The sequence below is a fragment of the Macrotis lagotis genome, chromosome 1 (genome assembly GCF_037893015.1).
Source record: "Macrotis lagotis isolate mMagLag1 chromosome 1, bilby.v1.9.chrom.fasta, whole genome shotgun sequence".
Lineage (NCBI taxonomy): Eukaryota > Metazoa > Chordata > Mammalia > Peramelemorphia > Peramelidae > Macrotis > Macrotis lagotis.
In genome coordinates this window covers 900,677,714-900,705,517 of record NC_133658.1, presented here as the reverse complement: position 1 = coordinate 900,705,517, position 27,804 = coordinate 900,677,714, and the positions used below count along the sequence as shown (strand labels likewise).

The 27,804-nt window shown below is 43.2% G+C and overlaps 2 protein-coding genes across 3 annotated transcripts; one reads left to right on the top strand and one right to left on the bottom strand.

Annotated features, from left to right (window-relative positions):
• Positions 1 to 11: 11 nt before the first annotated feature.
• FXYD5 (FXYD domain containing ion transport regulator 5) lies at positions 12 to 8,492 on the top strand. Of its 2 annotated transcripts, none has more exons than XM_074218931.1 (10): positions 12 to 102; positions 1,082 to 1,151; positions 2,580 to 2,687; positions 2,780 to 2,842; positions 3,082 to 3,126; positions 5,727 to 5,789; positions 7,583 to 7,615; positions 7,746 to 7,820; positions 8,018 to 8,063; positions 8,171 to 8,492. In XM_074218931.1, the coding sequence occupies exons 2-10, from the start codon at positions 1,082 to 1,084 to the stop codon at positions 8,193 to 8,195; spliced, it is 528 nt and encodes a 175-aa protein (XP_074075032.1). In that variant the 5' UTR covers positions 12 to 102; the 3' UTR covers positions 8,196 to 8,492. The 2 variants fall into 2 exon arrangements, with proteins under 2 accessions (XP_074075032.1, XP_074075031.1); XM_074218930.1 differs by having other exon boundaries at positions 3,076 to 3,126.
• A 9,862-nt stretch (positions 8,493 to 18,354) lies between these two features.
• FAM187B (family with sequence similarity 187 member B) lies at positions 18,355 to 20,824 on the bottom strand. Its single transcript, XM_074192596.1, has 2 exons — positions 20,092 to 20,824; positions 18,355 to 18,709 (listed from the first exon to the last, which is right to left on the bottom strand). Exons 1-2 carry the CDS (start codon positions 20,781 to 20,783, stop codon positions 18,385 to 18,387), a joined length of 1,017 nt encoding a protein of 338 aa, XP_074048697.1. The 5' UTR covers positions 20,784 to 20,824; the 3' UTR covers positions 18,355 to 18,384.
• Positions 20,825 to 27,804: the final 6,980 nt, after the last annotated feature.

Below are 27,804 nucleotides of genomic sequence, written 5' to 3'. Positions count from 1 at the left end.
CCCGCCCTGTTCTCACACCCCCCCTCCCTCCTCAACTCCCCACCCCGCCCTGTCTGTCCCCACCAGGCCAAGGCCATCAGCTCCGGACCCCCCAGCGTCAAGGTAAAGCCCTCCTCTGCGCCTGTGGGCTCCCTTTCCCCTGGGCTCTAGGGCAGTGGGAGAGATTTCCTGCCCAGCATCCCCGGACCTTTTTCCTCTCTGCCCATGTGTGTATGTCCCTTTCTCTTTGAGGCTTTCCTGTTCTCCCTCTGCTTCTCTGCCCTCTCTGAGTTCCTCTGTCTCTCAGTTACCTCTTGGGGCTCCCTTGCTGGTGGCACCTCTTCTCTTCCCCATTCTCTCCCCCCATTCTCTGCTCTCTTCCCTTCTCTCTTTTCTATTACGGTTCTTTTCTATCTCAAGTATCTCCCACCAAACTTAGTTCTTCCTTGTCTCTTCTCTCCCCCCATCTTCTTTCCCTTTCCCTATGACCCTGGCTCTGATTACACCCCCCCTTTTTCCACTGGCTCATTTTTTCCTGCAAGAGGAGACCGTTACTCATAATGTCTCTCTGCCCCCTCCCTAACTGGGGGAGGGGAGGACAGATCCAGAAAGGGAAGGAAAGGAAGCAAGCTCATCTATTCCAGCTCCTTTGGGGTTGACCATGGCCCCTAGCTGGGTAGGGTGCTATGCTTAAAAGCAAAGTGAAAGAAGGGGAGGGTCTGAAAAGTAGGGATGTTTCTCATTTCTGCTCTAAGCAAACTCTTGCATCAGTGACTGCCAAACCCTCCCTAGGCTGGTTGCTTCCTGTTTCCTCTAGGGGAACAGGGGGTGGGGTGGCTGCGATGGGGATGAGTATGGGAGTGGGAGAAGTAGAGGAATTAAATTCCCCCCCACATCTCCCCATTTCCTCCCCTGGGCTCTCTGCAGAGGAAGGTCTTCTGGGAGCGAGACCAGTCTGTGATGCTCCTCAGACAGACCTGAGTCTAAATGTCAGACTCTCAGCTCTGCCCAGATTCCACTTCCCCAATTTCCAGCAGCCCCTACAGGAAATTGGGGACCCTGCTCCCCACATATCTCAACCCCATCATCCCCCCTCCTACAGATGTCAGCTTCAAGCTACCTCTACTTCCTCTTCCTCCTCCTGGGCTTGGCCCCATCTTCATGGATCCAAGGTGAGTCATGCTACAATTTCCCCTTCTCCCCCCATTTAATCAGATTTCAGTAGTATTCCATTATTTTGGATCATCCCCATTTGGGCCTTAAACTCCCTAAGGGAGGAACTGGGACATTTTTTTTAAACCTTCCTTTCCCCAGCCCAGATTACAATCTATCCATGTTTGTCCATGCCAGTTAACTCTTGTCTAACTGCTCCCTTGAGTTCAACCCAAGAGTCTATTGAATGTGGGGTTTCTCTGTGAAGTCCATGAGCCTGTCAACCAGTTATCACTCAGTCTTTCCACTGCGCTCACCCCCCACAGCACTTCTTAGATTCCACAGTTTCTCTTCCTTAATTCCTTATTTGTAATGTATCACAGCCAAATCTCGTCCAGCTTGGGGGGAGTACATCATTTCAATTCTTTTTTTTTTTTGCAAGGCAATGGAGTTAAGTGGCTTGCCCAAGGCCACACAGCTAGGTAATTCTTAAGTGTCTGAGATCAGATTTGAACTCAGGTCCTCCTGATTCCTAGCCACCCCCCATTTCAATTCTTTAGCCAGCCTGGATAGACTGGAATCTGCAGCGTTGGAGAGAATGCCCACATCGATCCATTGGAGTATACCAGGACAATGCCTTTTTTACAGGATACCTCCAGGATCATTTATTCCAATTCCCTTTTTACAAATGAGGAAACTGAGTCCCAGAAAGGAAGTGATATAAGATCATAGATTAGAACTAGAAGGAACCTCAGAAGGGACATCTAGTTCCCAACGCTCATTTTATAGAAGGGTAAACTGAGAAAGTTCAGTGATTTGCTGGAGATCTCAGAGGTAGAAAGAATGAAGGGCGGGGATTCAAAATCAGGTTCTCTGACTTCAGAGACCACACCCTTCCCACTGTATTCACCTGCTTCTTGATAATAGGAAGAAAGTACCTGGCACTGTACTTCCCATATAAGGGAGGCAAGAGGGACTCAGAGAAGGTTTTATGTTGGTCCCTGAACCGGACCTTTAAGAAAGACAGGACTTCAATGGACAGGAAGGTAAAGATCATTGCCCTTGGGACAGAATGAACAGACTGCATTTGGGTCAGAAGATGGGGCCCAGCCCTGGTATTGCTTCTTCCTTCCTTTGGGAGAGCTTGGTCAAGAAATCCCTCCTCTCTGGACCTTGGTTTCCACTTCTGTAAGATGAAATATGATGCCCTTCCCAAGTCTAAATCTATGGTAAAAGGACCTCTGAGTCTGAATGTAAATAAAGAAAAACTTGTAAGGGATTGGGACATTTCTTACCTGTCCTTAAAGCTATCAAAGAGAAAGATCTGATTACATGACTCTGGAGCATTAGGAAGTGGGTGGGCTAGGAGAGATGGTGGGTGTGGAAGGAGTCCTAGCTGAAGTCCTCTTCCCTCCCCCACTCCCTACTCTCACTGGCCTGTTAATTAGGTATGCCAACGGCGCCCCATTTAAGTACATCGATGGCCCCCCATGTAGACATGATGAAGAACCATTCTAGCCCATCTGAGGAGCCCCTTGCTTCAAGCTTAAGCACAGGTGAGAAATAAATGGGGGGAGCAAGTAGGGAAGAGACTTGGAGGAGGGGGCCTGAGTTCTAGCCTCTTTTATCAACTCTACCTCACCCCCAGCTCTAAGCTCAACCACCTCAGAACTCCAGCAGCCTACGAAGGATCCTATCAAGGACAGTGAGGGTAAGTGGGCTTCATGGGTGCTGGGGGAGGGAAAGAGGAGAGTGACCTGGGCCCTGACTGTCTCCTGGGCATGGTACCACCCCCCTCTCCAGATTTTTCTACAGATGGGCCAAGATGGACTGAGACTTGAGACTCTGAAACCTTGAGAAGACTTGTTTAAGGGACATAGGGTCTGGGGTTCCAAACTATTCATTTCTCATGTCCCATTCTTCTCTGTTTCCTTTGGGGGAAAGATACAGGCCAAACCCAGGCAGAGGATAAGATGGAAACAACCTCAGTGATGGGTAAGTGGGAGCATGGGGAGTAATTATTTGGGAGAAGAGCCCTAAGATTTCCATACTATGTATTCAATCATCTCTCCTTCTCATGCCATTGTGAGCCCTTCAGCCAGTCCTCTCTCCATTTCTCCAAATCCTCCCCTGCCTTTCAAGGCCCTCCCTCCCACTTTTCTCCATGTAAAAACAACATGTTCCCTCATCAGATTTTAATTGCATTTTTTATTCTAAGAGTCAGCATATCTGATAGATGGGACACTGTTGGGTTTGGAGTCAGGAAGACCCCAGGTCAAATCTTGTCTGTGATTTTTGTGGGCAGAGATTTAGAACTGGAAGGTTTCTCAGAGGTTACTGTGTAGTCCTCATTTTACAGTTTAGAGAATTGAACCCCAGGGAGAAGTAATTGGCCCAAGGTCACACAGGTGAACTTCACTTTTCCCACTCAGAATTCTACTTGCTGACTGTGTAGCCCTTAATGAGTGACTTCTCTCTGGGCATCACCCACTGAATTGGTGGGAAGGTCCCTGTTCTGAAAAATGCAGATCTTTCCATTTTTGTGTATTATCTCTTCTCAGTTTAATGACCATCAGTGGAAGTAAACATTCTAATGCACAGACTGTTGCATCTCCCTATAAAAATTAGGTAGTCATTAAAAAAAAAAGTTCAGTTTATCATTTAGCAGAATACCCAAATTGTTTGTATTACTTGAACCCTCTACTGATCTGTCCATATGGAGGTTTTATTTTTCAGATTTTTCTGACTTTTTTATCATTATTTTGCTTTTCATATTACTGACCTGTTTCTTCCCTTTGCAGACCTTTATCTGTTTGCTTAGATTTTCTTCTATTCTTCCTCTTTGACACTTTTCATGATGGCCTGATATTCCCTTGCCCCTTGAAAGCATCTCCCCACCAATCACTCAGTATTTTTAACAGCTTTTTGTTAATATAATAATAATATTAATATAATATAACATAATGATAATAATAATAATGGACTTTACTAATATTTGCAGAGTGCCATATATAGCATATTATTTAATAACTTACTTTGAATTTGCAAGGCAGAATGATAAATGGATAGATAGTGGCTAGATAGTGGAAGGATAGTGATGTATTTGATGAAAAAAGAAGGGAGTAGCGAGTGGGAAGAGTTAGAGAGAAAATAAATTCTGTTATGGATATTATATTATAAATTTAATTCTGGAAGAAACATTAGAGGTTGCCTATTCTAAGCTCCTCATTTTACAGTTGATCTGAGTCCCAGAGAGATGAAATGATTTGTTCAAGACCACCCTGTAGTAGGTGGTAAAGGCAGAATTTGAATCCAGTTCTACTGACTTTTGCTCTGCCATGCCTTCTGCCACCCATACTCAGTTCTGAGATGTCTTTAGTTACCTAACTGGAGACAGAATTGGTGACATGGAGACAGAGAGCAGGAGAGAGATCAGAATGGACTATGTAGATCTGAGAGAATAGATTTTCTATTTTTTCTTTTTTTTATGATAAAAAAGGAGAGACATCATAGGTTTTTAGAATTAAGAAACTTAGAAGCTGTCTAGTCCAACCCTTCATTTTATACGTGAATGACCAAGGACCAGAATAATGATTTCACTTTCCAAGATGACACAGGAAGCAAGAAAGCAGAGCCAGGATTTGAACATGGAGCTTCTACGCCAAATCTCTTTCTCTTATATCATGCTAGCACCCGATTGTAAATGCCCCATAGACTGGAGATTGGATAGATCAATAGCTAGATAGCTAGCTAGCTAGCTAGCTAGCTAGCTAGCTAGATAGATAGATAGAGATGTGTTATAGAGACAGACATACAAAAAGACAGAGACAGAGAGACAGACAGAAATAGACAGATACAGAGACTTGAACTCATCAGACATAATTGAACTCATGGGAGTTGATGAGACCATCAAGAAGTCAGGACAAAGAGATTGAAATATGAGTGATGAGGCAGGGAAGGAAAATATAGCTTAAACAGGGGGATTAGAGGACACTCAGGTCTGAGCAGTGTCTTGTAGATCCAGGGAGGAAAGAGGTTCTAGGAGAAGGGGAGTTTAATAGTGGCAACTGAAGCATTGAATTGCTTGTTGAATGAATGCATGAACAAATGAATGTATGCATGAATGAATGATAGGAAACAATATGGGGACATCTAAGTGGTGCGGCGGATAGAATACTAGGCTTGGAATCAGGGAGACCCATCTTTCTGAGTTTAAATTTCATCTTACAATTACTAGCTGTGTGTTCCCCCTTTTTAAAAATATACAAAATATTTATTTTGGTATAATCATTATCTTTTATAATGTATAATATCTCTTATAATGTGCATTTGGTATAACATTTATCCCTTAATTATCCTCTTGTTTAATAGATAAATGTTTTCTTCTTTTCTACCATTATACCAATGGGCTCAAATTTCTCTTAGAACTTTCCCTGACTCTGTCCTTTTCACTACTCCTTTGCTTTCTCTCCTCCTTGTTAACATACTTGTTCCTAACCTTTGGCCATTATTAGAACATAAGGTCCCCAAGGTAGGGGTTGTGTCATATTTCTAGCACAATGTTATATACAAAGTCTCTCTCCTGTGTTCTCTAGGTAACTTGAACCCTCCAACTATGAGCAGCAGAAAAAGCCCCCAGACTCCTTCCATCTCTTCTGGTTAGTGATTTCTGTAGCCCAGGTTGGGGTTATAGGTCAGGAGGGAGGAATCCAGGGTCCTATTCATTTGCGGGAGGGTGGGCAGGGAGAGATACTGTGGGGATTATTATTCTAAGAGGAAAGAAATAGGATTTGACTTTTCCCCCCCTTTCCTACTTCTTCCATACCCATTTGCAGCTATTTTTCCACATTGTCATAGGAAGCAGCCTAGAACAGTAGAGAACCTTGGGATGGGGGTACCTCAGAGACTAAATAGTACAATCCCATAATTTTCCCCTTGTTGGGTTAAGAGTATTTCCTCACTCTTGGAACACACACTGGACTCATTTCCTTTGTTCACATCATTCAACTTTTGGGCACCACTTCACTCGCTACCTAGAATGCTTACTTCCTTCTCTCTGCTTATCCTTGAAAGTCAGGAACCAAGAGGCAGACAAGTGGCTAGGGTCACTCAGGGAATGATGAACCCATTTCTTCCCCAGAAGGAAGAATAGCAATGGTGGGATGAAGTGGATAAAGAGTTAAATTTGGAATCAGAAAGACCTGAGTTCTAACTGTGTGACCCTGGACAAATCACTTAAACTCTTGTTGGTCTCAGTTTTCTCATCTGTACACTTACTTCTCAGGGTGATGGTGAGGACAAATGGAATAGAATTTATGAGTTTTGCAAATTTGAAAGTATTGCAGTGGATAAATAGAAAATGTAGGACCTGAAATCAGGAAGAGTCATTTTTAGGAGTTCAAATCCCACCTCAAACACTTGCTAGTTTTGTGACCCTGAGCAAATCTCGTCATCCTGTTTGCCTCAGTTTCTTCATTTGTCAAATGAGCTGGAGAAGGAAATGGCACATTACTAGCTATGTGACCCTGGCCAAGTCCTTTCACCTTGCTTCTTTAAGTTTCCTCATCTGTAAAATGCATTGGAGGAGGAAATGGCAAATTACTATCTATGTGCCCCTGGCCAAGTCCCTTCACCCTGCTTGTCTGAGTTTCCTCATCTGTAGAATGAGTTGGAGGAGGAAATGGCAAATTACTATCTATGTGCCCCTGGTCAAGTCCCTTCACCCTGTTTGTCTCAGTTTCCTCATCTGTAAAATGACATGGAGGAGGAAATGGCAAACCACTCTAACATCTCTGCCAAGAAAACCCCAAAATGGGGTCATGAAGGAACTTGACTCAGAACAAAACCAGATAAATGCTCGATAATATTATTAGGGTGTGGCTCTTTTCTTTGTTTCTATCTCTGGCTCCTATCACAGTGCTTTGTACAGACTAGGACTGTCTAAGTGTTTTTTGTTGTGGTGGTTTAGCCATTTTAGTCTGACTCTCCATGACCCCATTTGGAGTTTTCTTGGCAGAGATGTTGGAGTGGTTTGCCATTTTCTTTTCCAGCTCATTTTACAGAGGAGGGGATGAATTGAATTGAAACCAAGACCAGGAAGAGAGGGGTAAAGCATGGGAAAAAGTCTAGATTTAAAGACAAAAACCCTGGATTCAAATCCTGTCTCTGCCACTCATTACCTATTTGACTGAACAAATTGTTCCATTTGCTGGGCTTCAGTGTCCTCACATTTGCCAGATCAGGGAGTAGATCCAGGGTAAAGATGACTTTGGGAGGCTGTAGGTCAAAGTGGTGAAGTGCTGGTTGTGGTTGTTAGGAATACTAACCCAAAGAAAGACAGTTCCTGCCCTCCAGGAGCTTACATTCTAATGGAGAGAAAGGTTACATGTGAAAGGAAAGGAAGTTCAGGAAAGAAGTCCCCTCCCACTGACTTTCTTTGTATCTTCCCCAGATGATGAGGAGAAGTGGAATCCCTTCAAAAGTAGTGAGTCATTCTTCCATATTTGGGACCCAGGGAAGGGGATGGGTCAGGAAAAACAAAAGGACTCCTTTCCTTTGTGAAACCTCATTTTTTTCATCCCTGACCCCCTTCTCCTCCTCTTTCTTTTTTTCAGATGAATATACCCTCCGAAAGAGAGGTTTAATAGCAGCTGCTATACTCTTCATCACAGGCATCCTCATCCTCACCAGTAAGAAGGAAGGGAACCTTGGGAGGCTCTTAGGTTCCTGATTTGGGCTGGGGAAGGATAAGACATTTGACTGGGTCAGAGGCCCTGCATTTGTGTACCAACTTTGCCACCATCTGGTGTGTGATCTGGGGAGGGGCTCCCTTCCAACCCCACAAGTATGTTTTACTTTCTTGTTCTCACCCAATTCTTCCTCTCAGGTGACCGGTGCCGCCAGTTTCGCTGGTGCAGAAGGCAGCAGCGAAGGTGAGACCATGGGAAGTGGGTGGGAGTGGGATGGTTGGGGAGATCAAGGGGTACCAGAGGTTGGAAGGGTGAGGTCCTTCCTCTCTCTGCCTCCTCTCTCTACAAAGTGCCTACAGGGTGACCCAAGCCTGAGACCCCAAACTCTGTGGAAGAGGCATCAATGGCACCATTATGGTGGAAGATCCCCAAGACTATGACCAGATCTGAGGCACAGGGGGCTTGGAAGAAAATACCACTGACCAGTCCTTTGTCTGATTTCTCATCATATCTTCTTTTTCAAGAAGGCATCTGCTCCCCAAATTTCTTGGTCTCCCTGACCTCTGACACCTCCCCCAAGATCCCAAGTCTCTTAGAATCTACCATGGTGCCAAATGCTCAATAAACATTTGCGGGACAAATGAATGAATGAATGTTGATTCTTGACCTTGTCCTTTTTGTTGAAGGTTCTGCTGAGCAGACAAGAAGGGATGGGATTCATGGGAATAAAGCCAAGGGAAAGGACCAGAACCTGGTCTGTGGGTAGCATCCACCCTCTTCACCCGGAGTCCTGCTTTAGCTGAAGACTGAGTTCTCATCTCTCTAATTCAATGAAATTCTAGGAGAACACTGGGTGTGTGGATGCAAAGATAGAAGTCTTTAAGAAATTAATAGTCGGGGCGGCTAGGCGGCGTAGTGGATAAAGCACTGGCCTTGGAGTCAGGAGTACGTGGGTTCAAATCCAGTCTCAGACACTTAATAATTACCTAGCTGTGTGGCCTTGGGCAAGCCACTTAATCCCGTTTGCCTTGCCAAAAAAAAAAACCCCTAAAAAAAAAGAAATTAATAGTCTATGGTATTTGGGAGGGAAGATCTCAGCATAAGCATATGGATAATGAAATATATAAGATGAAAGAGTGATAAGAGAGAGAGAGAGAGAGAAGAAGAAGGAGGAGGAGGAGGAGGAGGAGAAAAAGAAGAAAAGAGAGAGAGTTGAAAGGAATAGAGAGAATGAGAAGAGGAGAAACAGAAATAATTAATAATAGGGAAGCAAAAGAAAAAGGACCTGGTTTCAAATGTTTCTTACTGGTGAGCCTTAGGGAAATCATTTGACCTCTCTAGATTTCTGTTTCCTGAACTGCAAAATGAGGAGGATGGATTTGAGATTGCTGAAAGTCCCTCTAGGCCTTTGATCCTGTGATTCTTTCTTTCAGGGATAGTAGGAATACACACACACACACACACACACACACACACACACACACACACACACACACACACACACATCCATCTTCCCTACCATTCTGAAATGGTTCTAAGGTCACTGACAGCTTCTTACTTAGTTCAGTGCCTTTTCCTTAGCCCTCATGTTCAGTGACTTTTTTTTAGGTTTTTTCAAGGCAAACGGGGTTAAGTGGCTTGCTCAAGGCCACACAGCTAGGTAATTATTAAGTGTCTGAGACTGGATTTGAACTCAGGTACTCCTGACTCCCGGGCCAGTGCTCTATCCACTGTGCCACCTAGTCACCCCCAGTGTCCTTTTTTAATAAAAAATGCTATATTTATGTTCTTTTCAGGATTATTGTGCAAATTAAATGAGAAAGTAATTAAAGGGCTTTGCAAATTTTAAAGTATAATCTAAAATTCAACTATTATGATTGTTATTTTTTATTATGATTATCACTTCTAATTGACTCTCCCACCTCCTCCTAGAGCCCTTCCTCACTATATAAGTATTGTGCTTTTCTACACGCATTGCCCACCACACCTCTGCCCAGAAAGAAGGCAGGTGGGCAGCATTTGATCACATGGCAGAGTCAACCTTTGTTTTTGTTTACATTTTTGTAGCCATCACAACTGAGGCCACTAGGTGGCACATGCAATGGATAGAATTCTGGGTGGGGAGTCAGAAAGACCTGAGTTCAAACAGACTTCTTCAAGTTACTTCACCTGTGTCTGCCACAGTTTCCAATAAAACACAGAGGTGTTGTGAGGATCAAACAAGATATCATTTGTAGAGTGCTTAGCACACAGTAGGTTCATTTCCCCTTTCCCTCATGTGCATTTTTCTCTTGACTCTTCTTGCTTCAATCTGGATTAGACCATACAAGTCTTCCCAAATTTTTCTGAATCCATTGTTTCTTACAGAACAATAATATTCCATACCATGATTTTTCCAGTCATTCCTCAACTAATGGAATCCCAACTTTGTTTTTAATTCTTTGTAATCACAAAAAAGAGTTGCTATAAATATTTTGTTCATATGAAACTTGCCCTTCTCTTTTTCTCTGTCTTTCTGTCTCTCTTCCCCTCCATCCATCCATCCATCCATCCATCCATCCACCCAATATATATATATATATATATATATATATATATACATATATATATATATATATGTATCTGTCCATACATCTAAACAACTGTCTGTCTATTTGTCTGATTCTCTATCTTCTATCTATTCATTTAAAAAAATCTTTTTTGGAATCATGATATCACTGGTCTGATGGTCCATACAGTTGAATAATTTTTTGGGGGGTAAAATTCCAAATTGTTTTCCAAAATGACAGGATCAATTCACCTACCTATGTATTTTTCCAGCCATCCAAAAGTATTCACTCAGCATTCATTAGTGGCAAGTACAAAAACAATTCCTGCCGTCAAGGAGCTTGTAATGGAGCTGAGGGAGTGGCTAGAGAGATGTACTTGGAGTCACTAAGACTTGAGTTCTAATCTTTCTGACTTCAGAAACCTTCTGTGCTGTCCTAGGCAAGCCGCTTAACTCAGTTTCTCCATCTGTAAGATGAAAATAACAATAACAGGAATGCTGTGAACCTCAATGAAAAGAATGTAGGTAAAAAACTTTGTATACCTATTTAGCACAATATAAATGGCGGCTATTACATATGGTGCCAGTTAGGCTAGGTGGTGCACTGACCTGAACCCTGGACCTGGAGGCAAGAAGATTCATTTTCCTGACTTCAAATCTAGCCTCAGACACTTCCTAACTGTGTGACCCTGGGCAAATCACTTCTTCCTGTTTGCCTCAGTTTCTTCACCTGTCAAATGATCTGGAGAAGGAAATGTCAAAACACTTCAGTATCTTTGGCAAAAAAACTCCAGATGGCATCACAAAGAGTAGGAAACAACTGAAAAACAACAAGGGTCTGTAATAGTGGAATGACCAGGTGAGCAAAGAGAAGGACCCCGGAACACTGAGGATAGCAGTCCTGGAGAAAAACCTTCATTCCCTCCAGATCCTCTTATCTTATAGTTCTCTGCTAGGCCCCTGCTTCCAGCCCAGAGCATCATATTGTCGTGACCCCACTTCCCCCATGTCCATCTACGTGAGCTGCCACCCTTTCTTGTCCGCTGAGATCCTCAGTCTTTGGCCCTCAAACCAGATAGGACTGTCTTCTTGCCCCTCCATCCTCAGACACCCCATTTCACTGAACTGTCCTCAGGTATCAGAATTCACATTTACTAAGTGTAAATGTTCCCTAAGTGTTCATCCTGGGCTTCCTTATCTTTTCTCCCTTGGGGATCTCCTCTGTTCCTTTAGCTACAGTGATCAATTCTATGCAGATAATATCATACCTAAATCTCCACCCTAGTGTCATCTTCTGGGCTACCAGTCTCCCATTTCCACTGCCCCCTGCACTATCTCCACTTGACTGTCCCAGAAGCATCCTAAACTCAACCTATCCAAAATGGAACTTGTCATTGTTCTTTCCCCACAACAATTCCTGTCCCTCCCCTTAGCTTATTTTGTTCTGTTGCTTCCCTCCTTCTCCCACCCCCCCTTCATCTCTCTCTTAATGAAATGTTTCTTTTCTTTTAGGAATTGGTTTCTATGTTATCCCCTCAAATATCCTCAAATTTTAACAAAAGTTAAATGATCCTAGGATCCTAGGAGAAACTTCCTTGGAGGCTGAGGGAAGGAGGACAACCTGTACATAGATAAATAAATACAAGATAATTTCAGGAGGAAGAGAGGGGACTAATACCAAAGTGGAGGGAGAAGGGATGGCATAGAATATATCATTTGGGACTGTGGGGCTGAACTCTGAGGATAATGAAAATGTTTTCAGAATAGTTCATAGACTTCTTTAGAGTACATGAAGGAAGGTAATATTAAATGAGGAAAGAAAAGTGGACGTCAGATGTCAAAAGAAGAATTCCTATTTTATTATTTTAGAGACCACAAGAGGCCACTGAAAATTTTTGAACAGAAGAGTGATGTGGTCCTTCTGTTCCTGTGTTCTGGGAGGCTCTTGGTGGTAACTTCCTAATTCATCTCCAGGATTCCAGTCTGGGCCACCAAGAGCCGGTGTCTAGAGAAGTGGTGAGGGACCTGAAGGAGGATGATTTGGAAGTGGATGGATTTGGAAGGATGAGGTTCCTTTTCCTCCCCAATTAATCAAGTATTTAATCAATCAAATAATCTACTATTAAGACACCTTCTTGGGGCAGCTAGGTGGCGCAGTGGATAGAGCACCAGCCTTGGAGTCAGGAGGACCTGAGTTCAAATCTGACCTCTGACACTTAATAATTACCCAGCCGTGTGGCCTTGGGCAAGTCACTTTAACCCCATTAGTCTTGCAAAAACCTAAAAAAAAAGAATTTTGTCATAGACTATATGTAGTTGAAGGTTAAGTAAAAATGTTGCAGTTTCTGCAAAATTCCCCCCACCCAGATCTCCATTTATAGTATTTTTTTTAGTTTTTTTGCAAGGCATATGGGGTTAAGTGGCTTGCCCAAGGCCACACGGCTAGGTAATTATTAAGTGTTTGAGCCCGGATTTGAACCCAGGTACTCCTGACTCCAAGGCTGGTGCTCTATCCACTGCGCCACCTAGCCGCCCCCATTTATAGTAATTTCTTAAGTCAACTCTGAGATATATGAAGCTATAAAGGGGAAAGTCGAAATTTGGAAGAGATATGTGTAGAAGTTTTCCCAAGAGAAAAGATTCAGCTCTTCTTTGCCTGGAAGGTGAGAAGTATAAGAATTAATGTCCTGAAGGAGGAGATAGGAAAGAGTCCCCAAGTGCCTAGGCAGCTGGAGGTTTGGAGAAAGCCAGAATCCCATCAAAGAACCTTCTAGCAGTTGGAGATGACAACCTCTTGTCACTACAGTATGTGCTATAGAGGTATGTGGCAATGTATGTCTAATAGAGAATAAGATAGCAGCCATTTTAGGAAGGGAGACCCCTTGTGGTCACAAGAAGTGACCCAGCTCTTGGAATGTAGTAGAACGTTCCTTGGGGAAATTCATGAGAACCCTATAAAAGGAGGAAAATATTTTCAGTAGCCAGGAGCTGTGGGGTACCCTCTTCACGTGCACCTTGTGACTTTGGTACTGGGTTGGAGGTCACTCTCCCTAGGAGAATTGGATATATACAGTGAAAGCGTATGTACCCATTTTGGGAGGAATGCTTTTATAATTATTCATCTTGCTCTATTTTCCCAGTAAATTCCTTTTCTTTTTAAAAATTTTTTTAAAATTTATTCATTTATTTTCCTCCATATGCACGTGGATGTTTTTAAGCTACAAAATTTCCTTTCACCTCCCCTTCCAAACCCCCTCTGTGGTGAAGGTCAGGTTAGTATTGCACACACATATTTTTGATAAACATGTTTATAGATTAGTCATTTTCAGTATGAGGAATTAGGATGAAGGGAAAGAGATACATAAGAGAGAATTTTTATCAGGTGTTCATCAGATTCTGAAAGGTTGGAGGGTTTTTGTTTGTTTTTTTGTGTTTTGTTTTGTTTTGTTTTGTTTTGTTTTTCTTCCTCTGGATGGGGATAACATTGTCCAGGTCTAATGCAGTTGTCCTGGCTCTGAACTGCTAAGAGGAGCAGACCATCAAGGTTGATCATCTCACAGTGTTGTTACCTTGTGCATTGTTCTCTTGGTTCTGCTCCCTTCGTTCAGCATCAAATCCTGTAAGACAGTCCATGCTTCTCTAGAGCCCAACCATTTATGGTTTCTTCTAGAACAATAATATTCCATAGTATTCATGGACCATAACTTGTTTATAACCATTCCCCAATTGATGGACATCCCCACAATTTCCAATTCTTTGCCACTACGCAAATTCCTTTTCTAAAAGCTAATGTAGTTCAAATAGTTTTCTTCACACCTGTCTGAGCACTCCCTCCCTCTCTCCTTTGCTGGATCCTTCCCAGAGCTGTCCTTCAGGGCTCTATCCTAGTCTCTCTTCTCTTCTCTCTCTACTACCACTTGGGGCTCTCATCAGCTCCCATAAATTTACTGACTAACTCTATGGAGATGATTCTCAAATGTCCCTTCCCTGTCCCAACTCTTTGCTGACCTCTAGTCTTGAATCATCAACTGCCTTGAAATGGATATCCAGTAGACACCTTACATCTAACATATGGAAAACAGAATTTATTACTCTCCCTTAAACTCTACCTTCCCTTTTACTATGGAAGGTACCACCTTCCTCCCAGATCTTCAGACTCATAAACCAAGAGTCATCCTAGACTCCTCACTCTCCTCCCACTGACATCAAAGCTGTTGCTGAGTCCTAGTGATGTCACTTCCTCATCATCTCTCAGATATACTCCTTTCTTTCTTCTGACACTGCCCCTTCACCAAGCTTGGCCCTGGTCACCTCACACCTGAATTGTTCCAATAGCTACTGGGGCGGGGGTTGTTCTGCTTGCCTCAAATTTCTCCCCACTTCAACCCATCCTCCACTCAGCCACCAAACTGATTTTTCTAAGGGATAGGGTCTAACCCTTCCTTTTCAATGAACTCCAGTGGTTCCATATTGGCTCTAGGAGCAAATCCTAACTGCTCTGGTTGGCATTCAAAGTCCTTTATAGCCTGCTCCCTCCTACCTTTCCAGTCTCCTCACACCTTTCCCTGACATGTTTTCTTGGATACAGTAAGACTAGTCTCTGAGCTGTATCTCAAAAAGGATCCTGCCATGACTGGCCCCTATGCCTGGAAGGTTCTTCTTCCTCTGCTCCAGTGACTGACCTCCCAGGCTTCCTTTATGTCCCAGCTAAAATCTCCCCTTCTCGGGAAGCCTTCCACAATTCCTCTCCATTCCAGAGCTTTTCCTCTGTAATTATTTATTTATCCTATACATAACTTGCTTTGTCTATATTTGTTTCCATGTTGTCTCCTCCATTAGATTGGAAGCTCCTTGAGGACAGGGACTGTCTTTTGTCTTTTTGTTTTTTTAAAGTGCCTGATGCTTCTTTTTATAAAATGTTGATTGTGTGATGCAAGAGTTAGGGAGGTAGGACTGATTAGATAAGTGATAAAATTCAGTAAAAATACAGACCCAGCACTCTCACCACTGTTCTACCTAGCAGCCTCACAATATAAAGGTATTTACCCAGGATCTGGATAGAGCTGGGTCTGGAGTCAGAAAGACTGCTCTTCCCTATTTCACATGCAGCCTCAGACACTTACTAACTAGCTCTGTGACCCTGGGGAAGTCACTTCACCTTGTTTGTCTCAGTTTACCCATCCATAAAATGAGTTGGAGTAGGAAGTAGCAAACCACTCCAGTTATCATTGCCAAGAAAATACCAAAAGAGATGACAGAGAATTGGACACACCTGAACAACATCAGATTTTGAATTTATCTGAGTAACAGAATATAAATTCCAGTCTACTTTTCTCATCTTATAATGAATTTATTCTCCCCTCACCCTTCCTGCCATTCCTTACACAGGACTTTTTTTTACCTCCATACCTTTGCCTATTTCTCATGCCTGGAAAGCATTCCCTACTTGCCTCCTCTTAGAATCCCTTGTTTCTTTTTAGATCAGAAGTAACCTTCTCAAGGAGGGTTTTCTTTCTGATTTTCCCCACCCCCTCACCCCACTTCTCAATTGTCCTCCTGCAATTACCTTGTATATAGTTTGTATCCTGATATCTGTGAATGTTGTCTTCCTGGATAAAATATAAACTTTTTCAGGGCAGGGACTGTTCCCATTTTATGTCTTTGTTCTCTGGGCCCAGGACCCAATAAGTATTTAATACTTGTTTATAGATTGCTCAACTTCTCATAGCCAAGGATCCTCAAAGCCAAGACTTGAATCTAGATCTCCTGAGATGATGGATTTGGAGCCTAAGGACCTGGGGCTGAAATCTACCTGGATTATTAATGGCTGATATGAGTTGGGGCAAGTACTTTGGTATTGTTGGGCCTCAGACTCGGCAGAATAAGGGATTGGACAGGCCTTGGGGGTGTCTGTGGTTCTAGGACTCTCAGTTCAGGACCACAGTGGCCACCCTACCCGGGCTCCACCCTGCTTTGTCCCATCTCTGGCTCCCCTCACCCTTGGCAGACCTGCTGTCTGCTGCCCAGAATGACTAAGGGCTGACGTGAGGCCTAATCAGAGGGAGCATTGCTGCACCGCAGATCCAGGGAGGGAGCCAGCTGGCTCAGAGTCCACTGCACTGCCAGGAGCCACCCGCCTGGGCTTTATGGGCACTGCCCAGGGGAGCCAAGTTCTGGGAAGGCTGTGTTGCTGGAACAGAGCAGCTGGCCTGGTGTAGAGGGAAGGAATGCAGGAGGGGCAGAAGGAGGAAGAGTCAGGTCCAGCAGCTTTGGGCATGACTGGCGTGAGAAGCCCTATCCTCACTGGGGCTGGCTGTGGGAACTCAGACTTTGCCTCATTATCTTTGCTTCCTCATTTATATAGAGAGGACTCATCGCCCCAACCCTGCCCACCCTCCAAGGGCATAGGATAAAGAAAGTGGCCTTCTCTGAAATGTAGAGGGTGTTGGTTAACTGTCACCCACAACAGTTTTGGAATGAGAAGAACCGGGGGTGGTCATGGGACAGGTATGTCTGAAAGGGCAAAGGTTGGACACCTGTAGAATCAGAGACGCCCAGGCTCCTCTAAGAGTCTCCCCTGCCCATGGGCAGCTGCAAATATAGTTACATGCACATATACTTGGGAGCTTCACCTGCAGAGGGCATTGTCACCCACAGATCCCAGTAACTATCAGGAGCAGGTGCCTTGAGGCACAGAAGCAAAGAATCCCATTTTCAGTTGTGTCTCATTTAAAAGAGAGGAAATGGTGTTTTTCAGCTCTTATCAGGAACCTCAGATTTATCCTAAATATACAGTAGAGTTGTTGGCATGCTCCCTGAGGGCAGGGAATGCCTTTTGTTTAGGTCTCCCATTGTATCCAGGGTCATCTCCAGTCATCTTGAACTATATCTGGCCACTGACTCAGATGGAGGGGAGAGTGAGGCTGGTGACTCTGCTCAGCCCCGCCTCTTAGATCCAATTCACTTGCAAGTCACCTCCCGGATGTTATAGTTCTCTTCAGGAATGAAAGACAAGAGCTTAGCACAGGTATCAATATACAGTTTGTCCTTAGTTCTCAAGGAGAACTGTGACATCAGGGACTTAATGCTATGACTTGCAAGTGAGTTGGATTTAAGTGAAGCAGGGCTATGCTAAGCCACCAGTCTCACTTTTTCTTCTGGAGCTATCTGGGTCCAGTGGCCAGATAAGAATGAGGGTGACTGGAGATGGTCCTGGATGCAGTGGGAGACTCTGGCCTTTTTAAGCTCAAGTCTTTCCCAGGTCTCCATTTGATTGAGGCAACACCCATTCAGTGATTAAGACTTAGTAAGAAATGAGGCAAAGAATGGCCTCTTTTATCTAGTCAAAACAAACAAAAAATCTTCTGAGTTTCTGGTCAAACAGAAACAATTGCCATTTACACTCACTCTGAGTCATCAGGGCCCAAACAGTAACCAAGTGGGACTTGGTCCTATGTTGGCCAGTCAGTGAGAGCCAAAGGGAGTTGAGTTTAAGGTATGGTTTTTTAAAAAAAGGAAATCTAGGCCATAAACCCCAGGATATCTTGTAAGGTTTCAGAGACCAAGATTTACAGTCCTTTGGGCAGAGCACCAGGAGATAAGGGGGTGATACAGATGTGGACCCAGCAGGTGTTTAATAAATGCTGAGTCTCAAATGTAGTTTGGGGCCGAGACCCTGGGTTCAAATCTTTCTAGCTGGTGACCTTGGGAGAAATTTGACCTCTCTGGTATATTTTGTTTTATGTATTTCAATCATTAATCTATGATCAGAGGTCCATGGGTTCCACCAGGCTGTCCAAGAAGTTCAGGCCCCTCCCCCAAACTGAGAATCTCTGATTTAGGATATGAAATGAAAAGCACTTTGAAAGGACTAGAGAGCCCTGTTTACCCCACACACAGGCCCTAACATATAAGGACACATGGCCTCCCCACACCTAGCTCTCCTCAAGCTGTCAGGCCCCATCCAGTCATTCACACACCCAGACATAAGCTTTTTGGTCCCACTTTATTTCATCCTTAGACATTGGTGCTCATCTTGGTCCTGCACATCTGGATAAAGCTGAACAGAATAAGGAGAAGCACGGCCATCACCATGACAGCCTCAATCACAGAGTAGATGTGGGCCAGCTCGGACCTGGCACGTGGTGCCAGAGTGTCATGGGTCCAGGCAGGTTGGAAGCGCCCCACCAGCTTGTGGCTCACGTAGCACCGGTAAGTACCAGAAGTGGATACCTGCAGGCGACTGCCTCCCGAGGCCAGATCGAGGATTGGGTCCGAGTGGTTGGGAGACAGCTGCTGCAGCCAGGTGGGAGAGAGCTCATCAGACTCCCAGCTCACTGGCCTGCAGGAGAAACAGGTGGGCTCTTGTCATCTCCCTTCCCACTCCTGAAGTCTGAGCATCCCAACTGCAGGCCCACTCATAGTCTAGCCACACTCCCTCCATCCTGCCCCTGTGAGATCATTTTTGACTTTTATCTATCTATCTATCTATCTATCTATCTATCTATCTATCTAGATATATGGTGTCTAGAAATCTATCCAAGATCACATCAACTCTGAAACTTATGTCTTCTAAGTACCACCCCGCCCCATCTTCCCACCCAGGGGTCCCCCCCCTCCTTCTCTCATTATTGAGTATTGAGAGAGAGTATATCTGAGAGCTCCTCACAGATAGCCCATTGGAGGAGGAAGCCCAGGGTGGTCATCTCCACATTTCCCGGAGGTTGAAGGCTACTTCTCTGGCCTTCCTGTTTCTTTCTTCTTTTTATGTGCAGTTTGCTTCTCTTTATAGCCCCATCACTGGCACACAGTAGGACTTCACAAAAGCTTATTGACTGACCAGAGCCCATCTAATGTTTTTGTCTCTAGTGTTGTCAGTCACCGTGTTAGTTATCCTCACAATGTGTCATCTGCAGATGTGATAACATGTCACTGATGCCTTCAGCCAAGTCATGGAGGAAAAAAATTAAATCCCACAGGCCTAGAGACAAGCCCCTAAGGAAATTCCACAGTCCCCTCTAAAGTTGGCATGGCCATTACACTCTTGGAGTCCCTGCAGGGTCTGAGTTGGGGGGAAGGCGAAGGAAGGAAGGAATGAACAGGTAACAAATCAGAAGATCATAGATACCTTTTGAGGCCACTGAGCTCAAGTCTTTTTCTTTCCAAAAGAGAAAATGGAATTGCAGAATATTGAAATGACTTATCTAGCTCCTAAGTATCTAAGGTGGCATTTCCACTGCCCTGTTCCTGACCTCCAGTCCAAAGCTCTACATACCTCAAAAGTCAAAACAATCTCACAACAACCTAACTTCATTGGTCGAATGGTATGTTGAAGTTGACAAGTGTTGAGGGATAGGAGAGTTTCTAAGAGCTGGGGTGTGTCTCCCAGCTGAGCAGGTTTCTGAACTCCATTGAAGAAGGCTATTATGTCTTCTCCTTCTGTTTTGAAGGAGAGGAGAGGGAGCTGAGGAAGGAGCAACCACAAGTCAGTTTAGGGAACCCCAGGGCAGGAAAATGAGTTTGATTTTGGTGAATAAGTCACCCAGAGACAAGGTAATTACTGCCTTAGGAAAACAAGTGCTAACTCCCAAAGGGAGGTGCCTAGAGGAAGAAAGGAGCAACCTTCTAGGAGATAGGAGTAGTATGCCAGCTTCTGGAGAAGGCACAGTGGTGGGCTATGACTTAAAGGGAGAGTCTAGGGGCAAGATCCTTGGATCCTCTTACTTGTAGATGGTGGCAAAGGGACAGCTGAGCCACACTGTGCTATTCTCTTCCAGCTTGTAGGTCCCATAAAGCACCACAGAGGTTTCAGGATTGTTGTTCTCACAAGGGACAAAGCAACCTGCGACTTGTAGTTCAGGCCCCCGTTGGAGTTCTTGTGAGCTAAGGTCAGTCAGCCCACAGGGCAGTAGCTCCTGTTGGTCTACTCTCTTGGCGTAGCACAGGCCTACACGCTTCCGTTCTCCCTGCACGCCACAGCGGTTGCAGGCCTGCCATGGCCCCCACTGGGTGAAGAGTGTCCATTGGCTGCTATTTCCTACGGTCTTGTTTCTCAGGGGTTGTTTTTCCAGCTCGCTGTGGCTGAGATAGAGTTTGGTCCCATCTTGAAAGTCCACGTTGTAAGCTGCCCGGATATTACCTGCCTCATCTTGGCAGCTGTAGGTGCCTGATTGGTCTGTGGAGGTGTGTAGTAGGTGGAGATCCCCACTGACCTCTGGGATCATCTGCTTCTTCCTAGGGAAAGAGTGGGATAGGGGCTGGAAGAACCAGGTAGACTCTTTGACTGGGCAAGATAGAGTTGTTGGGTTGGGGGTGACAAAAGCCAGGCAGGAATAGCCTCCTGGGGGACAGCTAAGGGACTCCAAGGCCCAGAGCCCAGGAAGGGAAAGAAAGAGAAGCAGCAAGATGGAAGGCATGGCAGAGTGGGATAGCAGAGGAGGCAGGCTGGTCTGGTTATTATGAAGTCACAGTAATGGAACCTAGGAATACTCCAACAGGTATTAAAGAACACATCCAAATAACAATACCTTGCCATTTCAAAACAGCATTATAAACACAGTGAGATGCAGATATATAAAATTCTCTTTTTTTCCTCATTTATTTAGTATTTCATTTCTACCTAATTACAGGGAGAAACAATTTTTAACATTTTTTTTTAAACTTTAAGTTCCAAATTCTCTCCCTTTCTCCTTTCCTATCCTGCCTCATTGGGAAGGCAAGTTATTTGATATAGGTTATATATATGTGTGTGTGTATGTGTGTGTGAGTGTGTGTGTGTGTGTGTGTGTATAATCACATAAAACATATTTCCATATTAATCATGTGTGAAAGAAATGGGCAAAAATACTCAAGAAAAATTAAAAAAGGATGCTTCATCATGTATTCAGATACCATTAGTTCTTTGACTGGAGACAGAAAGCATTTTTCAGCCTAAATCCTTCAGTTATCTTGGATTCTTGTATTGCTGAGATCTAAGTCATTCACAAATGATCATCTTAAAATATTGTTGTTACTTTGTACACAGTGCAAAGTACTTTGTATCTGCTCATGTAAGTCTTACTCTGAGAGTATCCTGCTCATCATTTATACCAAAGTATCTATGATCTTTTGATTTGTTACCTGTTCATTCCTTCCTTCCCCTTCCCCCCACTCAGAACCTGCAGGGACTCCAAGAGTGTAATGGTCATGCCAACTTTAGAGGGGCTGTGAAATTTCCTTAGGGTATTGTCTCTAGACCTGTGTGATTTAATTTACTAACTTACTCTGAGAGTATCTTGCTTATCATTTCTTTTTTTTAATTTAATATTTATTTATTCTCATTTTGTACAAATAATGTTTTTTATACATTAATAAAATATTCTTGTTTAAAAGTAAACAAAATACCCCCTCTCCCAAAAAAATAGACTTGCTTGAGTGATAAAGTAAAGGGAAGAGAAAAAAATTAAAATTAAAATAAAAAATAGTAATAATTTTAAGTATGGCCAGGTGGCGCAGTGGACGGAGCACCAACCCTGGAGCCAGGAGCATCCAAGCCCATATCCAGCCCCGTACACCCAACAATCACCCAGCTGTGTGACATGCAAGCCAACCCAACCCAACTGCCCTGCAAAAACCAAACAAAAAAAAAAAGACCCAAAATAAAATAAAATAGTAATAATAGTAGGGGTGGTTGGGTGGCAGACAGAGCACTGGCCCTTGACCCCAGAACACCTGGGTCCAAATCCAGCCTCAGATACCCAATGGTCACCCTGCTATGCAGCCCCAGGCAGGCCACCCAGCCCCATTTGTCCTGCACCCCACCCAAATAATAATAATAATAATGATAAAAAATGTGCTTCAGTCTGTGTTCCAACACCATCAACTTTGTCACGGGTGGATCACATTCTTTATTGATAAGTCCATCACAAAAGTTACTTCCATATTTTTCCACCATTGCCATTGCTGATCGCAACTCCCTCCTTTGGTATTTCTCCACTATCATGTACTGTATTTTCTCTCTCCTTTCACTCTGACTCTGCTGTAGGGTAGCTGAATGGTGCAGCAGACAGATCCCTGGCCCTGGGGCCAAGAGGCCCGGAGCTCCCATACCACCCCTTAGGCCCAGCATCTACCTGGCCCTATGGTCCAGGACAAGCCATCCAATCCCAGCCCCTTGCAAGAAGTAAAAAAAAAAAATGTGTTATATCTGACCACTCTCCCCCCATGGTCCATCCTCTTCTCCATCATTCACATGCCCACCCCTTCCCCTTGTCCCCCTTCTCTCCTTCTTACTCCACATGTCTATACCCCATTGAGTATATATGCTGTTTCCTCTCCTAGCCACCTCTGATGAGAGCAAAGATTCCCTCATTCCCCCTTGCCTTCCTCCCTTCCATGTCATTGCAATAGCTCATTGTAATAAAGAGAAATCTTATTACATGAAATATCTTAGCCTATTCCTCCTCTCCTTTTTCTTTCTCCCATTACATTTCCCTTTTATCTATTGACTCCATTTTTACACCACAATATATCCTCAAATTCAGTTTTCTCCTGTGCTTCATCTATAAAAGCTCCTTCTACCTGCTCTGTTAATTAAGAAGGTTCATATGAGTATTCTCAGTGTCATTTTTCTATACAGGAATACATGCAGTTCATCATCATTAAGTCCCTCATATTTTCCCCTTCTCATCCACTCTCTATGCTCCACCTGAGTCCTGTATTTGAAGATCAAACCTTCTGTTCAGCTCTGGCCATTCCAACAGGAACATTTGAAATTCCCCCGGTTCATTGAAAGTCCATCTTTTTTCCCTGGAAGAGGACATTCAGTTTTTCTGGGTAGTTTATTCTCGATTGCATTCTAAGCTCTTTTGCCTTCCCGTATATTATATTCCAAGCCCTATGAGCTTTTAATGTAGTTGCTACTAAGTCCCGTGAGATCCTGATTGCAGCTCCACAGTATTTGAATTGTGTCCTTCTGGCTGCTTGTAATATTTTCTCTTTGACTTGGAAGTTCTGGAACTTGGCTATAATATTCCTGGGGGTTGTTTTTTGGGGATCTCTTTTTCAGGAAGATTGGTGGATTCTCTCCATTTCTATTTTGCTCTCTGCTTCTAGGATATCAGGGCAATTTTCCTGTAGTAATTCTTTGAAAATGATGTCAAGGCTCTTTTCGTGATCATGACTTTCAGGTATTCCAACAATTTTTAGATTATCTTTCCTAAATCTGTTTTCCATATCAGTTGTTTTTTTCAATGAGATGTTTCACATTTTCTTCTAAGTTTTCATTCTTTTGGTTTTGAAGCATTGAGTCCTGATTTTTCATAAATTCATCAATCTCCCTGAGTTCTAGTCTTTGTCTGAAGGATTTGTTTTCCTCAGAGAGCTTTCTTATCTCTTTTTCCATCTGGCCAATCATGCTTTTTAAAGCATTCTTCTCCTCAATAACTTTTTGAACTGTTTTATCCATTTGACCTAAGCTGGTTTTTAGCATGCTATTTTCTTCAGCATTTTTTTGGATTTCCTTGACTAAGCTGCTGACTTCATTTTCATGTTTTTCCTGCATCTCTCTCATTTCTTTTCCCAGTTTTTCTTCTATCTCCCTCATTTGATTTTCAAAGTCCTTTTTGAGCTCTGTCATAGCTTGAGCCCAATTTCTGTTTTTCTTGGAGTCTTTAGATGCAGGAGCTTGTGCTTCCTCCTCTTCATATTGAGTGTTTTGATCCTTCTTGGGCTCACAGGCAAAATATTTCTCAATGGTGTTCCTCGTTTCTCTGCTTGCTCATTTTCCCAGCCTAAGCCTGTTTTGGGGGGGGTGCTTCCTGAGCTTTTAGGACACTCCCACAAGAATCTCAGTGTGTGAGGCTCTGTCCTTCCTCCTGGTCTGTGAATGATCATAGGTACCCCCCTCTGCCATGGGGCTGAGGTTGGGGGGGCCCTGCTGTTCTTTTTGGGGGGCCTAGACTGTGATCAGGATCTGAATGTGGTCAGAACCCCAGCATCCTTTTCCAGGGACAGAGGACAGAGTTCAGCAGTCTCTCTCTTCACTCCCCTCCCTAGGTTCAATGGGCTCATGCCCTGTGGCTCCTGCTTCCAGGCTCTGCCTGCTTGTTTCCTGTGTGCCCTGAGGGCTGACCTTCAAGTGCTCTCTCTGGCAGAGGTCCCCCCACTGTTCCCCCAGTTTTTGCCCAGTTCTCCCCAGGGCGTAGCTCAGGAAACTCCCCCACTGCTGTGAGCCGCAGCTCCCAGCACCCTGGGGCTGCCTCTGAGAGGCTGAAGTTCTTTCACTCTGGCAGGCCACCCCTCTGGTGGGCCACCCCTCCAAGCCTGGGGAGCAGAGCCTTTCTGCTCTTTTCCAGGTTACCTTGAGTAGAACTGCCTCACTGGGTCCCCCTGTGGGTTCTATCTCTTGAAAATTTAGTTAGAGTTCTTAGTTTATTAGTTTTATTAGAGAGCGCTTAAGAGATGTTCCTCTCTTGTCGCCATCTTGGCTCTGCCCTGCTCATCATTTCTAATGAAGCACAGTCACATACAACAATTTGTTCTGCCATTCCCAATTGATGGGCATCCTCCCAATTTCCAATTCTTTGCCAGCAGAAAATATAAATATTTTTGTACACATAGATCTTTTTCCATTTTTTTTTTTATATCTCTTTTTGGATTCAATTAGTAGTGGCTCAGCTAGGTCAAAGAGTATGCATGGTTTTATAGTCCTTTGAGCACAGTTCCAAATTATTTGAATCAGTTCACAACTCTACCAGCAGTAAATGCATGTCTCATTTTTCCCACATCCCCTCCTATATTTATCATTCCTTCCTATTGGTCAATCTGAGGTAGAACTTCAGAATTGTTTTAATTTGCCTTTCTTCAATCAATAGCAATTTAGAGCACCTTCTTATAGATAGCTATGTTGACTTCATCTGAAAACTGTTCGTTCATATCTCTTTGATCATTTATCAGTTGGAGAATGGCTCCTACTTTTAGAAATTTGGCTCAGTTCTCTCTATATTTGAGAAATGAGAACAGATATATAAAATTGTAAGCTTCAAAGAAGTGCTACTGGGCTATCACAGGATCCAGGGAAGGGACTGCACCCAATCTCTATTCCATTCAGTCCTGGGGAAGCCTAACTTATGAGAGAGGACTCTCTTTTCACATTCCCCGTTTTTTCCTCCTTTGCCATATTGTCTCCCATACTGGTGACCCTGGGATGATTTTACTCATATCTACAATCTTCCCAGAAAGGAGGAATCAGAAAATTACAAATGTTTTATAAGAATCAGAGATGGGGCAGCTAGGAGTCAGGAGTACTTGAGTTCAAATCCAGCCTCAGATACTTAATAATTACCTAACTGTATGACTTAATCCCATTGCCTTGCCAAAAAAAAAACAGATTAAAAAAAAAAGAATGAGAGATGGGACAAGTAATTTATTCCTATACATAAAAGAAAAGTTAGACATAGGACACACACAGAGGCAAACTTAAAGTAGGATTCAGTAACTAATGTTACTATCTGCCAGGAGGCTGATCATCCAATTCCATTAAAACAGGAGGAAGTTAGCATGTGCTTCACATACTTAAAAACGGCCAAACTCTCTTCATGGTGGCTATCCTCTCCCATGAAGATGCATGTCTGGCCAGGAACTACTGCTGCCAGTCTGGTAAATGACACCGCCACTTGCCTTTTTGGAGCCACTGCTGCTCTTCAACCTCTAAACCTTTCAAACTCAAAAGGTTACCTTCACTCTGAGGACAGATTCATATCCAGTCAAGTCAACAGCAATACTTTAATTTTCCACTTGATATTTTATTTTTCCAATCATGTTATAAAAGTTCCCTAACCTTCATCCATATGCATATGCATATTTTAAAGTTACATAATTTCCTTCCACCTTCCTTCAATGGTGAGCAGTCTGGTGAATATTGGACATACACAACATGTTTGACATGTTTACAGATTACTCACTTTTGGTATGAGGAATTAGCATTAAGGGAAAAGAAAGAAAACCATGAAATAGGAAAGAAATACATATGAGAAATTTTGAAAAAGTGCATATAGTGTTCATTCAGATTCTGTAGGGGTTGTTTTGGGCTTTGTTTTGTTTTGCTTCCTCTGGATGGGGATAGCATTGTCCATAGCCCGTCTCCTAGGGTTGTCCTAGTTCTCTGAAATGCTGAGAGGAGTTGCTTCCATCAAGGCTGATCAACTCACAATAAACAATACTTTATTTAAACAGTTTGTTGAGGACATAAAAACAGGTAAACGGCAACAATAACAAACCAACAAAAATGTCTCTCAGGAGTTTGCATTCTAATTTAGATAACACATAAACAAGTATGTACAAATAAAAAATTTATAGAATTAGGGATATTCAACAAATACACACACACACACACACACACACACACACACACACACACACACACACACACAAACACGAAAATGAAGAGAGATCAGGAAAGATCTCTTCCAGAACATAGGATTTTAGTTGGGACCTAAAGAAAGCCCAGGATATAGAGATGAGCAAGGGAGAGAATTTCAGGGGCAGTCAGTGAAAATTCCTAGAGATGAAGATGGGAATGTCTTGAAGGGGGAACAGCTAGGAGGCCAGTATCACTGAATCACAGAGCATTTAGTAAGGAATAGGGTCTATAAAGACCGGAAAGGGAGGTGGCAGATTATGAAAGGCTTAGAATATCAAACAGAGGATTTCACATTTGATCTTGGTGATGATAAGGAGCCAGTGGAGTTTTTTAAAAGGAAAAGGAAACACAAAAAAGAAAAAGGCAGCCAGGATCCCATACACAAAACTTTCTTTATGGAAAAACCCCAGAACTCGGTTTTTTTGTGGTCACAGTAACCATGAAACAAGGTGAAGAAAAATCAGAATTCGTAGGGAGCTCCAAATTTATTTGATGAGTTAAAAAAAATTAATGACTTTTTGCAATTATGTTACAGCATTTTGATCAACCATACTGCATGAGAGTGTACAGATAACTGATTCAAACAATTATTTAATTTGAAATAAAATTTGCGTGTGGTCAACTGCTCATTTACCTGTGACTATAAAAGAACGGACCCAATTTTCTGTGTACCCAAGTGAAAAATTACAAGCTTTGTTGTCCATAGTGTTTCATAAATTACATTCTACAGTCAAGAGCTCACAGACATATTATTTTAGATTGAAATCATCATTGAGACCATTAGGTTAGTTGCATAATTTGAACCACTCTTCAAAAAGTGAAAATGTTTAGTATTTGTAAGATGGCTAAAAGTTATTTTAAGTGCTCTTAGCTATTTCTAAAGAGAAAAGTGTGGTTGATGTATAGATGCCCTATCTTAATTTTCCTTAGCAAGCTCAATAGTGATAGATTCTGTCTCAGTAGCTGTATTTGGAAATGCTTTCGCTTCAGAAAGGGTACCACTTTCCATTTTCCATTTTGTAAGCCAAGGGGAAATG

Excerpts from the sequence above, each read along its gene's own strand:
- FXYD5 (XM_074218930.1), top strand. The coding sequence starts at position 1,082 with ATGTCAGCTTCAAGCTACCTCTACTTCCTCTTCCTCCTCCTGGGCTTG. Across the intron at positions 1,152-2,579 it reads CCCATCTTCATGGATCCAAG|GTATGCCAACGGCGCCCCAT; the intron begins GTGAGTCATGCT and ends CCTGTTAATTAG. Across the intron at positions 7,616-7,745 it reads GTGGAATCCCTTCAAAAGTA|ATGAATATACCCTCCGAAAG; the intron begins GTGAGTCATTCT and ends TCTTTTTTTCAG.
- FAM187B (XM_074192596.1), bottom strand. The coding sequence starts at position 20,783 with ATGCCTTCCATCTTGCTGCTTCTCTTTCTTTCCCTTCCTGGGCTCTGG. Across the intron at positions 18,710-20,091 it reads CCCTTTGCCACCATCTACAA|GCCAGTGAGCTGGGAGTCTG; the intron begins GTAAGAGGATCC and ends TTTCTCCTGCAG.